This window comes from Sesamum indicum, linkage group LG10 (genome assembly GCF_000512975.1).
Source record: "Sesamum indicum cultivar Zhongzhi No. 13 linkage group LG10, S_indicum_v1.0, whole genome shotgun sequence".
Classification (NCBI taxonomy): Eukaryota; Viridiplantae; Streptophyta; class Magnoliopsida; order Lamiales; family Pedaliaceae; genus Sesamum; species Sesamum indicum.
In genome coordinates, this window is record NC_026154.1 from 5,646,774 (window position 1) to 5,659,901 (window position 13,128).

Sequence of the window (13,128 nt, forward strand, 5' to 3'; positions counted from 1 at the left end):
TTAGCTACTTCAATCTCTATCAGCAATGCAATTATTCATCATTTTACTGCTTTAACTTCATTGATGGACGGCATCCTCCTTGACAGTTTTCAAAATCACGACGCTTCCTTTTCACTTCCAGGGCTATACGGCATCCAGCAAGTGGTTATGTGCAAGGAATAAATGATGTTGCAACACCTTTCTTTGTTGTTTTCTTATCTGAATACTTAGAGGGTAGCATCACTACTTGGTCAATGGCTGACCTTTCTCCCGAAAGAATATCAAATGTAGAAGCTGACTGTTATTGGTGTCTATCAAAGTTGCTTGACGGCATGCAAGATCATTACATATTTGCCCAGCCAGGGATCCAGCGACTTGTGTTTAAGCTGAAGGAATTGGTTAGGAGAATTGATGGTATGACTTTAAAAGTAGTGGTTTGAAATTCCTATTGTGTGTTATTTTGAGGCAGAAATCTAAATTCATCTAATTATATTTACACATATGATCCCCTACCCGGACACAATGACAAACATGCATTTGCATATACTTTTTATTTCATGTTCTTCTGTTAGGAAATGCTGGCGTGACAAGACTATTATGTTTAAGAAAGAACTTCACTAAGATAGAAGTCTTACGACATATTCACGTAGAATAGAAGCATTTAAGATTTCCTAATAGTTAATAGAAATTTTACACATTCACCCACAAAAAGCAATTGGATTGAACGACCGTCCATGCTCTACATTTTTCCGTAGACTGGGAGCAAATCCTCTATAAATGTGGTCTTACTGAAATACCATTTGGACTTGTTTGTGTTGGTAAATATGTTCATCAGAAAGATATTCAAATGAATGCTTTCATTTACACATAGAGGTTAACAGGACAAATACTTCTGCCACCATATAGGTTGGCTTAGAAGCCCATGTTAGATTGAGTTACAAGGTTGTTTGGCAGTAAATCGATTATGTGAACATCACAAGTGACTATTGGAACATTTTTCCGTACTTATATTGACAATTAACTACTAGCTGACTTAACCTCTAAGTGAAAGTATGTCATGTTACTTGCGTATTGATTTCTTGTTGTGTTTCTTTTCTAGGACTGTGATATCGTAAGTTGGTTTCGAGATTGTTTCTCATCTATATGTCACAATTTATTGCTTGGATGTCTATTTGCTGATAATGAGGATGTTTGAAGCTAAACTTCACAGCAAATGTAGAAAATGAGTTATTGGAGTTCATCTCTATCATTTGATCATAGCATTTGAAGTTATTGATCAGATTGACTAGTCGTGCTCTCTTTTTTTTTTTTCTTCATTGTACTAGAACCTGTATCGAAGCACGTGGAGGACCAGGGGCTTGAGTTTCTTCAATTTGCTTTCCGCTGGTTCAATTGCCTACTTATACGCGAGGTTTGGATATTTTTTCTTAGTGAAAATAATTGATCATTCCTGGAATGCCATAAATTGAAGAATTGTATGGGATGTCTGTATGACTTTTGGCAGAAACCTTATTAGTTTGTCGCTAGCCTTGACTGTGGAAGGGAAAACTAACAGATTTATATGTTTTTTAGATTCCTTTTCATCTTGTTACTCGTTTGTGGGACACTTATCTAGCTGAGGGGGATGCATTACCAGATTTTCTCGTATACATAGCTGCCAGCTTTCTCTTAACGGTAAGAAAGCTTCTTGTATTTTCTTTTCCTGCTATTTTCTTCATTAAAACATTGGTCTCTAAATAGTCAATTCAGACACTTACAAGTTCGTAGTCTCCCTATGAATTAGTGGTTATTGTATCGACTGCGGAGACGAAAATCCCATCTTCAATGCATTGCACTTCACATAACTTGAGCATGTTCTTTCGCATCCTTCACTGCAGCCATCAACTGCAACTTCCCCAAAAATCAATAACTTCGGCTTCAATCGGCAAAAGATCGCATGGAGCTTCATTAAAGATATCCATCTACATGCATGTCTTGTGCCTTGTTTTGGTGGATAACGTAATGAGGAAACTTTATATTACATTCAACTTAGACTATAGGAAAGTAATAGTAATCTTTGCTATATACACGTAGATTCCCATAGGTATTGCAGTTACCCTTTTCTCTTTTGAGGTGTGTGGTAAAATCACAAGGAGCTCCTGTCTTTTGGCCTAAGCTTAGAGGAAAGTAATTCACTCATTCCCGAAAGTGTAGTTCTATGGCTTGCTGCATCCCTGACTTACTCCATGTTCCCCGTTGTTAGCTCTGACGTATTGATGAACTGAAGTTTGAGTTATATATATTTGCAGTGGTCGGATGAGCTACGGAAGCTTGACTTTCAGGAGTTGGTAATGTTCCTTCAGCATGTTCCGACACGGAACTGGACTCATGTGGAGCTCGAGATGGTGCTCTCTCGTGCTTATATGTGGCACACCATGTTCAACAACTCTCCGAGCCATTTAGCTGGCTGAGAAGGGTACACGTTCTGTCTTTTGTGAGTTTCAACTGATTTTTGTTCGTCTTTTTCATTTGTACGAAGTAATTCTCAAGTTTCTTCCTCTTGTATTCTGTTGTAGTATCACTGTTCTTGTGCGTTTCACCTTTCGACGAGGTTTATGATGCAACCGTAGAATAATCTTGTAGCGTCCATTTACGATTTTTAAAGCTGAAACATGCATGGATTCAGCTTTGTACATGCCTGAAGAGTAAAAACTGCTGCAACTGGTTCTTCTCTCAGTGTGTCTGTGTGTGTTATTTTAACCGTATTGGTAAGAAACGTGTGCGTTGCACGTGATGCTTATTACATCGATAAAATGATTATATTACAAACATTTAATCAAGTAAAAATATAAGATATTTCATAAAGTAAGAAGTATTATTTTGGCAAAATAGCACTTTTGGTCCCATTAGATAGGGCCCTCTCACTTGCAGTCCCACACTTTACGTGTTCAACATATTTAGTCCCAGAATCCTACTTTTTTTACAGAAATGGTCATGTTCCATTAACAACTAACAGAAACGGCACGTGACTTGGTCAACTGGCAGTTGGCGAAAAAACTAGAAGACCAGACTTGTGTTCAATTTTTGGAGGGAAAAAAAGGCACCAAAAAAATTTCTTTTTGCTATTTATATATGTAAATAACCCACAAACACCACACAACATCTTCATCTTTTTTTCATCACTTAATCTTGAGAGCAATAGGCTAAAAGATGTCACAAACATCTCAAAATACTGCAAATATTGAATGCTATTCTTAGAAAGTTGCACTTTACAGTACATTTCATTATTAATCAAAATCAGTGCATTTTAGTATATTTTCTGTTTTTTTTTTTTTTGCATTTTAGTGTTTTTGTACAATTTTCGTTTCCGTATTGCTTTCAGGATTTATACTTACACATTTAAACACAATGTAAACTACAATTACTTGTAAAAGAAGGCCCATTAGTCCTTTTACACATAATTGATCATTACTGAAAGGTCATCTAGTAATATATAAGAATATCAAATAATGCATAATAACCTAATTGTTCAAACTACCAACATACATAACAATAGCAAAAAAAAACTCAACCATTACAGAGATCAAAATTTGATTCCTTCGACGCAATTTTTAAATTTCTTCTTCTTGCAAATTCAATCAGCGCAACAAATCGGGAATTATTACGGCAGCACTTACGCACATTGGTGGATCAAACCATACAAAAAATCCACATATACCTCTACTTCTCCTTGAAGAATAACTATAAAACTTTCTACCTGGATTGTCACTTGTCCACGAGGTTTTCAAATGAGCAGCTTTGTGATAATAGCATTCAATATTTAAAGTATTTTGAGATGTTTGTGACATTTTTTGGCCTATTGCTCTCAAGATTAAGTGATGAAAAAAAGATGAAAATGTTGTGTGGTGTTTGTGGGTTATTTACATATATAAATAGTAAAAAAATATTTTTTTGGCGCCTTTTTTCCCCTCCAAAAACTGAACAGAGGCCTGGTCTTCTGTTTTTTTAGCCAGCTGCCAGTTGACTAACAGTACGTGACTTGTCACATGCCGTTTCCGTTAGTTGTTAACGGAACATGACCATTTCTGTTAAAAAAATAGGATTTTGGGGCTAAAGGTGTTGAACACGTAAAGCGTGGGACAGCAAGTGAGAAGGGCCCTATCTAGTAGGATCAAAAGTGATATTTTGCCTTTTAAATTTTAATAAGCACTTTATAAAGGATATGACCATTCATTTGAATTTTTCAAAATTATTGTAAAAGCTTTCTATTCAATGTAAATTCAAAAGCTAAATAAAGATATAACTAAATTAGTGATTATGGAGCACATGGTTTCGTTATTCATTTGCTTGTTCGATTTCGTTGGTACGAGAAATCCTCTTGTCGGTTTTATGAATTTCTTGGGTTTTCTCTATAAGATTATTAATCATCTCCCATTTATTTGGTGTTTAAATTTCAGTGCCATCTTTTTTATTTGCCATTTAATATTTCCATCATCTTTCCAATATATTGCATCACGTTTCTTATCAATTTGATGTATTAACTTTATCATCGTTTTTTAAAATTTAAAATTTAAAATTTGAGTTAATTGATGTGTTACTTTTGATTTCCTTCTTTCATAGGAATGTATTTTATAGTTACATTAGTCATAACATTCAATTTTTTATTCATTAGTTCTATTCTTTTTTTTGGTTCTTTTTTTTTGAGTAATATGAATTTGGTTGATGTTTACATGCTCATGTCACTATAATATTAGGAGTTATGTCAAAGCTAAAAAATTGGTTATTTTGAGAATCAAAATATGAAACAATGGCCAACTTTATAAAATTAAAACTCTTTTATACTTAAAATATAGGGTAAATTGCAACGGCCTTCCTGAAATTTGTCATAATTATGAATATCCCCTCATTGTTAGAAAAATTACAAATATTCCTCTAATGTTTGATGAAATTATGTAATTTCTGAATGGAGGTATGAAATTGTCAATCTTGTCCTTATTGTGTTTTTTTTTTTTTTAAATTAAAAACTTATAACAAATCCAAATGGGGTGGATGAAATTTTTTTAAAAATTATTTACTTAGTCTATAGAAAAATTAATTTTTTAAAATAAATAAAATTATAGTTTTTAATGCACAAGGGCATTTTGATCAGTTCACCACAAGAACAGATGAAAACCTAACGAATTGGGCTAATTGTTAGACGATCATTCAAATTATATGTTCTGAAAATGCAAGTAGATTCTTAATTTATACAGCAAATATATATAATTGAAGGAAATCAAAATTTTATAAGCTAAACATATGAAATGTGTCGACTCACTTAAAGATAATTTTATTTAACAAATTTAAATTATAATAACATTGTCATTAGAATTATAAAATATGACATAACAATGTTACTTATAATTTCATTTTCACGTATAGGAGTATTATTAATATGAATAACAATTGATGTTTTGGATATATAAATGGAAAATTCAACTTAATATAACTAATCAATGAATTAAAAGAATTAATGATTATTTATGGAATAAATAAATTTAAGTAATGGTATTTTAGTCAATCTACATCTTTACCAAAAGTAGCTTTTAAATGAACTTGAACCTAAATATATACTAGTAATTTGTGCCACACCATATGTGTGTAAATTATACAGTACTATTTAAAATAAAATATTTATCATTTATTAAAAAAATATGTAAAATAATAAGTTAAAATTAAGTTTATAAGAAAATGATGATACCAAAATATGCATGAAAATTAAGAAGAAAAAATCTTACAAGAAAATGACTCAATAACTACAGAAATTTTGATGCTAATATCAATGTCAGACTAATTAGCAAATAAAGTCTCGTTGTTAATTTATATTATTTAATACAGAATATTCACTTGCTAATCAAATTAGCAATGAAAATTTACTTGCTAATTATTCACTTGCTAATTATGAGAATATTCACTTGCTAATGAAAATTTACTTGCTAATACATATTATTTATATTATTTAATACAGAATATTATTTAATACAAACAAATTTAATAATAAATTATATAAATATATATATATTAAATAACATAGATCAGCAACGAGAATTTTACTTGCTAATTATCTCGATGCTAATTTTTGTAGTTGCTATCGAAAGATTTTCTTGTAGTGAAAAAAAGAAGAAAACTATCAAAAAGATATTGGGGTTTGGAAGTTAAATGAATAAATAAAAGAATTACATTAAATATTAAAAAAATACCATGAAAAAGAGATACCAAAAAGGTGCGCTCTATTAATCTATATCTTATTATAATTGAAAACTACTTCTTTAGTATCTAATTTTTTTGGTTTGGTCTGCCTTTTCTACTTATTAGATTATTTCAGCAGTTTCTTTCCTTTTCTCAACTTCCCTCTCTCTTTTGGCCAAATTGCATATTACCTCCTTGTGTTTTTAAAAGTCAGCTAAAATTTCTTTGTATTTTAAAAATTAGCAAAAACCCCCCTCTATTTTTTTAAGCACACCCGCCCCTCATCGTTAATTGAAACTAACGGCATTAATTTTTTTTATCAAAAGACTGTTATGCTCTTATCAATTATATATTTTATTTTTCATGATCGTTGAGTTTTTTTATTGCATAAAAACCATAGAATTTAATCAATACATCTCAATGATTAGATCTAAATTATTCAAGGTTAAGATCTAATCAAATTTGATATAGATTATATTTATAATTATAAAATATAACATATTATTTATAAAAAATAAAAAATAATAAAATTAACCCCCGATACCAACCCCCACCCCAAACCCCGCCACTAGTTCCCCCTCCACCCGCCGCCCACCCCACGCCCCCTTCCCCCCGCGCAGAAGGGCCGTGATGCCACGGTTGCCCAGATCTCCATGGATGGGCGTCGATTTGGGCAACCGTGATGGGATGATCGCCCAAGGGTCTTTCACATCGGCATCGCTCATTTTTTTATTTTTTTGATAAATTTAAAAATTGATTTAAGAGAAAAATATTTGAAAATGATAAAAAAATTAATTTAAAATTTAAAAATTATAAATACATATACCAGTAATTTAATTTAAATTATTTATAGTAAATAATTTATTAAAATATTTATATTAAATATTAATTTAAATAATTTAATAAAATATTATTGTTATTGTTCATTAAATTTACATTGATATAATATTTAAATTTTAAAACATAATATTCTTTGTATTTTGATTTTGATTTTAATTTTATTTAAATTATAAATATATAAAAATATATCAATATATATTTTGTGTATTTTGATATTTAAATAAATATATTTAATTATGAGGGACGAAAATACCAAAAAAAAGTTAAATACATTTATAGAAAAAAATACATTTAATCATGATAATTTTAAATATAATAAAAGGGTATTTTTGTCAATTTATAGAAAAAATTGTCAAAATTCTCAAGCAAATCATGGCCACTCACACTACCCGCGAGTGCAGTTCACCTTCCGTTAACTTCTGAAGGAAAGAGGATTTTCCGTAGGATTTTAGGAAACAACGGGAGTTTATTGCCTATATTTAAAACACAAATGGATTTTTAACTGATTTTTGAAAACACATGTGGCAATATGCAATTTGGCCCTCTCTTTTTCTCAACTTTCATATTTTTTTTTTCCTTCCCTCAGTTCTCTCTCAATAACTACTCACAATCTTTATCTTTTTTTTTTGTTTATTTAAATTGAAATATATATTCTAAAAAGTAATAATTATATTATTTATATTTTAAATTAATTACACACATATTTGAGTGTGCTACACAACACTAATATATAGCATATATAACTCGCGATAGTTGGCACGTGCATGCGTGTGAAACTTTTTTTTTTAAAAAAGTATTAAGTAATTAATTAAATATCTATATTAAAATCTTGTTGTATGTATTTATTTGATTGAGTTTGCTATTAATGAAGAAAAATAACTATAAGACTGAAATGTAATAGAGTGAAAAACAAAATTTAAAAGAACATGATAATATGAAAAGGATTGCGATAAAATATAAATACGGTAAATTTTACATTTGGTCCCTTAAGTTTTCGTTTAATAATATAAATAGAAAATATAATTTAATAACTATTATAATATTTCAGACTTATCACCATCCAGTTCACGTGTGACAATTTACTTGTCCCACCCATATTGACCTCCCATATTCAAGAAAAGGATAACAGGGGATTTAGTGAAGTTATTCGTAAATTTTTATGAATTGAAAGATTATATTTAATATCCCTAATATTTGTTTTTAATCTAACAAATAGATTCTCCAAGTTGCCAAAAACCACGGATTTTGCAGATATTATAAAAAATATTGCATTAAATCCATATTTACTCCCTACTCATTACTAATTTGTTGTGGGTGAAATGAATTTTTTATAACCAAACTACCCTTATAAGGGTGAAGATACACCTCCTCACATACACCGGTGTGCGAGGTTGATAACTATGCTGTGATTAGAAAAATATTTATTTTACATGCAATAAGTCATTACTAAGTCAATTGTAGGAAATTATGAATTTTCATCTACACATCGAACATTATGGTAGCACAATGCAATAATATTTTAAAAAAAATCTAGAAACAAAAAATTGGGCCTATAGCTCAAATCTGGGCCACAAGGCCCAACAAGTAATGGGCCAAAACCTGAGATTGAGATGAGAAGGGCCCACAATGTGAAGGTGATTTGTTGGAAAAAGGGAGTGATTAGATGGACCCTCACCACTTTCTACAACAGTCATAATGTCATTGATGAACAACAGAAGAAACAACTAAAAAATAATTAGGAAAAACCAACAAATAGAGGAAAAGAAGGGAAGGCCATTGCCAAAGAGGAAAAGTTAGTAAGCTTCCCCAGTTAGTTTTCTCACTTTATCTGTATAATCATTCAGCTCAACTTTCCCAAACTTCACTAGGGTTTCTACCTCTTTTTGCCCCTTTCTGCAATCGCTGACACACACTCATGTAGCTCAGCTGAATGGGTTCTGGGAGCTGATTCTTGAGCACTCAGCTTTGTTTCGTTTTCTGACGAGTGATCTTGGGAAGTTTCTTTGGATTTGGATTTGGGTTCCTCAGGTATTGTGCTGTACCCACCTTTTTTTTTTGTTGTTAAGTTTTTGCTCGGGGTGAAGGAAGGCGCAGCTGTAGGTGTTTTTGTGTGTGGATTTGCTTTATGGATGACCTTTTTGTTTTGGTGAATGGTGGTGGGTGGTGTTTGGGGTTGGATCTTGGGGTGTCTTTGAGCTGCATTTTGGTTCTGATTTTGGTTTTTAGTTTGTTTAGTGGGGGTAATGTATGGAGTTCTTGTGATTTAGGGTTCTAGGTTTCTTGATTTTGATGGAAGTCTGAAAGTTTTTGGAGTTAAGGGAAGAGGGGAAAGTGTTGTGCCAAAAGCTACTTTATTTAATTCTTTTTCTGGTTTTGATTTGAGGTTTTCTCTTCTTTATATTTTCCGCAATCTTTCTGAATTTGGGATTTCATAGGTGTTTATGGCTTTAGCCAAATTTGGTATTCTTATAGAGGAGCTACTCGTGCTTTGAATGTAAAGCTAAAGAAAGCAGCAGTGGAGATTCGTTCTTGGCTTTGGCTAAATTGGAAAAGGGGACAAAGGGTGGGAGGTCGGAAAGATAATTGTTATCTTTGTTTTCTTGTAGTTGTCAGTCAGTCGGGCTGATTGGTAGCGAATTAAATTTGATAGAAGCTTTTGGTTAAGCATAAGGATAATATATTGAAAGAGAACCGCTCAAAAATTTGTGGGATTTTTCACTTGAAGTGACAAATCTAGTGACAAATCTGGCATAGAAGGATTTGTTTTGTGTGTCTTTGAAGTTATACTCTTATTATTTTATGTTCTCCATGACCTTTTCTATTCTCATATGAATTTATATTCTTGATCAAACTTGTAGGTATCGATGTACTGATCTGACCACCTCTCATTTATAACTCTTGATTAACCTGTGGGGTTGTATCACGAGTTTCCATGTTGCCTGACGGTTAGTGGGTGTTATGGATTGTGTAAAAACTGCTACTCGGCTCAAGGGTAAGAAATCTGGCTAGTCATATTCTAATTTTGTTCTCTAATATCAGTTTTGCTTGCCTTCTGTAACAGTAAAAGAAATATTTTGGTGCCGTCTTTATCAATTAGTTTGGCTTCTGGTGGAAATTGGATCATAAATGACTTTTAAGATCAACAACTTGATAATATGACTTCATTAATGAATATTTTATAGTTAAATGTAATCATCTGGGTATTACTCATCGTTACCGTATTAATATGGTTGCTTCTTATGAGGTGCTATACTTATATCGTACAAACACCTTTTGCATTTCATGTTACAAACAACTGTCTATATGCCATTATTGATGCATATTTTTTGAAATTGCAGGTTCTTGGTTCCATTGGTTACTACAATTTACCATCTGGCTGTGTAGCTTTGAGAATGTGCTGGCGCTGGAGACACCACAGGAGTCGAGTCACATTTCTTCAGCATCTACGTTAGCTAGCCCACCGAAAAGCGGAATTTTTAAACCCATTGAAATATCACCCACGGTTATTCCACATTATTCATTTCCTGGTGGCGCTTTGCCACCAATGTACCCTACCTATCCAAGTACATACGAGCCGGTCTTGACTGGACGATGCCCTGTAAATTTTTCTGCAATTTCGAGTATAATGGAAAAAACAGCATCTGATTGTAACCAGCCGTTAGCTGCAATAGTAGGGAACGTTATATGCTGCCCACAGTTCAGTAGTTTGCTCCACATATTCCAGGGATTCTATAGCACCAGTTCTGATAATTTAGTTTTACAGAATGCTGCTGCAGATGATTGCTTTAAAGATATTGTCAGTATATTAGCCAGCAGAGGAGCAAACAGTTCAATACCAACTATCTGCTCCACAAAGTCTTCAAATCTCACTGGTGGCTCATGTCCCGTGAAGGACATAAAAACTTTTGAGAAAACAGTAAACACGAGCAAATTATTAGAGGCTTGCAGCTCAATTGATCCTCTTAAAGAATGCTGTAGACCAATCTGTCAGCCAGTTATTATGGAGGCTGCACTGAAGATCTCAGGAATGCAATCATACATGAACGATAATAAGAATGCTGTTGGAGTGTCAGATCAGGTTAATGTACTTAATGATTGCAAAGGGGTGGTTTTCTCATGGATTTCAAGGAAACTTCCTCATGATTCGGCAGACAAAGTATTCCGAAGATTATCTGCCTGCAAAGTTAACAAAGGTGTGTTATCTACTTGAAAATTCAATGCTAAGCTTGCTAGGAACCCTGTATTCCAAAAGACTTCATACTCTGACTCTATACCAAAATTCTTCTCTCCTTAACATTATTCCACCATTGGAGGGAACAAATGAATCTTCACTGAATGTGCCTGATTGTTTGTTCGATCATGTCACCTCATAGTAAGTTATGAACTTTACTTTAGTAAGTAGGAAGCCTTGATTGTTTATTGCAAAGACAAAGGTTTCCGATAAACTTCTATATTGAAGTGCGTACTGCTTGTGATTCTGCACCTGGCAGTCAGCAAGATGTACATTTACGAAAATTCATCTTAAGCATCAATTATAAAGACCAAATGAGAAGATATGGGAGTCTGAGAGTGTTTAGAGGACACTGTGGTAAATATATTGCAGTGAGTCTATGTGTGTTCTTTTTGATTGGCTTGGAAATAATTACCTTTTGGGATACAGCTTGTCCTTTGGATTTGAAGCAGCCATCAGAAGTAATTGCTGCATGCCGGAATGTTGCTGCTCCAAGTCCGTCATGTTGTAGCACACTAAATACATACATAGCTGGAATACAGAGGCAAATGTTAATAACGAATCGGCAAGCAATTATATGTGCAACCGTGTTTGGCTCCATGTTGCAGAAGGGTGGTGTGATGACAAATGTTTATGAACTTTGTGATGTGGATTTAAAAGATTTTAGTCTCCAAGGTGAGAATGTGAATTATCTCGCTATTAAATTTCTTATGTGGCTTATTGGTGTCGCTGATTGGTTTCACTCTTTCTGTTTCTCTGTTTTTGTGCTGGAGCAGCATATGGACAAGAAGGTACTCTTTCATTGTGCTTTTATATTCTATTCTATTGAATCTTGTATTTTGATGTTCCATGCCCTTAGTCACTGTCTGTGAGATACCACTTTTAATCTCTGTTTGTGCGATATGCAATAAATTGGTTCTAGACCTGTTCTTTTGTTTTTGACTCCTTGTTCTCTTCAAGACGATAATTAGGATCAATAGGTAGAGGGGGAGATAAATGAAAAGGTTCCAAATATCATGTAATGGGAGGAGATAGACTAAACTTTATGTTGTTTGCATTATGGAAGAAAAGGAAAGGAACCCTCCTCCTTGTCTGCTGTCATAGAAAACCAAGGAAAAGTGGATGTGCTTTTGTTATGAATTCAATCGGTTCCTCCCAACTCCTCCTGGCTGTAGGTTTTACATGGAAAGGGATTGCCTTTCCTCTTCTCTTCCTCTTCTCTGGCGTTCTTTCCAACCAAATGAAAGAGTAGTGTATAGCCTCTTGCCCACCTGCCCCTCTCCTCATACTATCCAACACATTGCAAACATACCATTTGTTTCTTGTACTCATTCTAATTCTCTTGTTAAAGATGTCATTGACATTTTGTTTCCTTTTATGGTGTATTTTATCCATTAATGCATAGCATCTTAAGGATCTCTGTGCAAGTCAAGTTCCTCATATATATTATCCTGTCTGTTGCTTTCAAATTTTCTGATGTTAAGTGTTGAAAAAGTAATTGAGTTTCTTACTCTTTTTTTCTTTTGTTTTAAAAATGTCTGAATTATCTTAGTTGTGAACTATAATTAAGTATGCTAAGATGCTCTTCTTTAGGTTTGATTTTTTCAGATGTTCAAATTATTTTAGTAATCAAATGTGTTACTCTGAGGTGTGAAGTCATATTGATAATATCAACCATGGAAACTGATATAGTTGCAGCCGAGTAGTGATTAGTTTGTTCAATCAACCAAAACCTGTAAATTAGAAACCCGATATCTTACTATTTTAGTCTGAGCTCATTAATCGTGTGATTTCATATTACATGTTCTCTTTTTTGTATTTGTCATCTGTTCAAATAGCTGTGCTGAGGCTATATTTTGTATTCCCATCAG

General features: G+C 32.9%; 2 protein-coding genes across 5 annotated transcripts in view; both read left to right on the top strand.

Annotated features, from left to right (window-relative positions):
* The window catches only part of LOC105171997 (GTPase-activating protein GYP1), a 9,316-nt gene extending 6,622 nt beyond the window's left edge, over positions 1 to 2,694 (top strand). For 2 of the 3 annotated variants that reach the window (XM_020697026.1, XM_011093302.2), the window contains exons 7-10: positions 122 to 393; positions 1,305 to 1,390; positions 1,552 to 1,653; positions 2,268 to 2,694. In XM_020697026.1, coding sequence (XP_020552685.1) covers positions 122 to 393; positions 1,305 to 1,390; positions 1,552 to 1,653; positions 2,268 to 2,429 — 622 coding nt within the window. In that variant the 3' untranslated portion in view covers positions 2,430 to 2,694. The remainder of the gene's footprint in view (positions 1 to 121; positions 394 to 1,304; positions 1,391 to 1,551; positions 1,654 to 2,267) is intronic. The other variant, XM_020697027.1, reaches the window with a different exon arrangement.
* LOC105171998 (uncharacterized GPI-anchored protein At1g61900) overlaps positions 8,741 to 13,128 on the top strand; it is a 5,752-nt gene continuing 1,364 nt past the window's right edge. Inside the window, exons 1-5 of one of the 2 annotated variants that reach the window (XM_011093304.2) lie at positions 8,743 to 9,054; positions 9,885 to 10,018; positions 10,365 to 11,219; positions 11,687 to 11,932; positions 12,034 to 12,048. In XM_011093304.2, the coding sequence (XP_011091606.1) occupies positions 9,985 to 10,018; positions 10,365 to 11,219; positions 11,687 to 11,932; positions 12,034 to 12,048 (1,150 nt within the window). In that variant the 5' untranslated portion in view covers positions 8,743 to 9,054; positions 9,885 to 9,984. Of the gene's footprint in view, positions 9,055 to 9,884; positions 10,019 to 10,364; positions 11,220 to 11,686; positions 11,933 to 12,033; positions 12,049 to 13,128 lie in introns of both variants that reach the window. The other variant, XM_020697348.1, reaches the window with a different exon arrangement.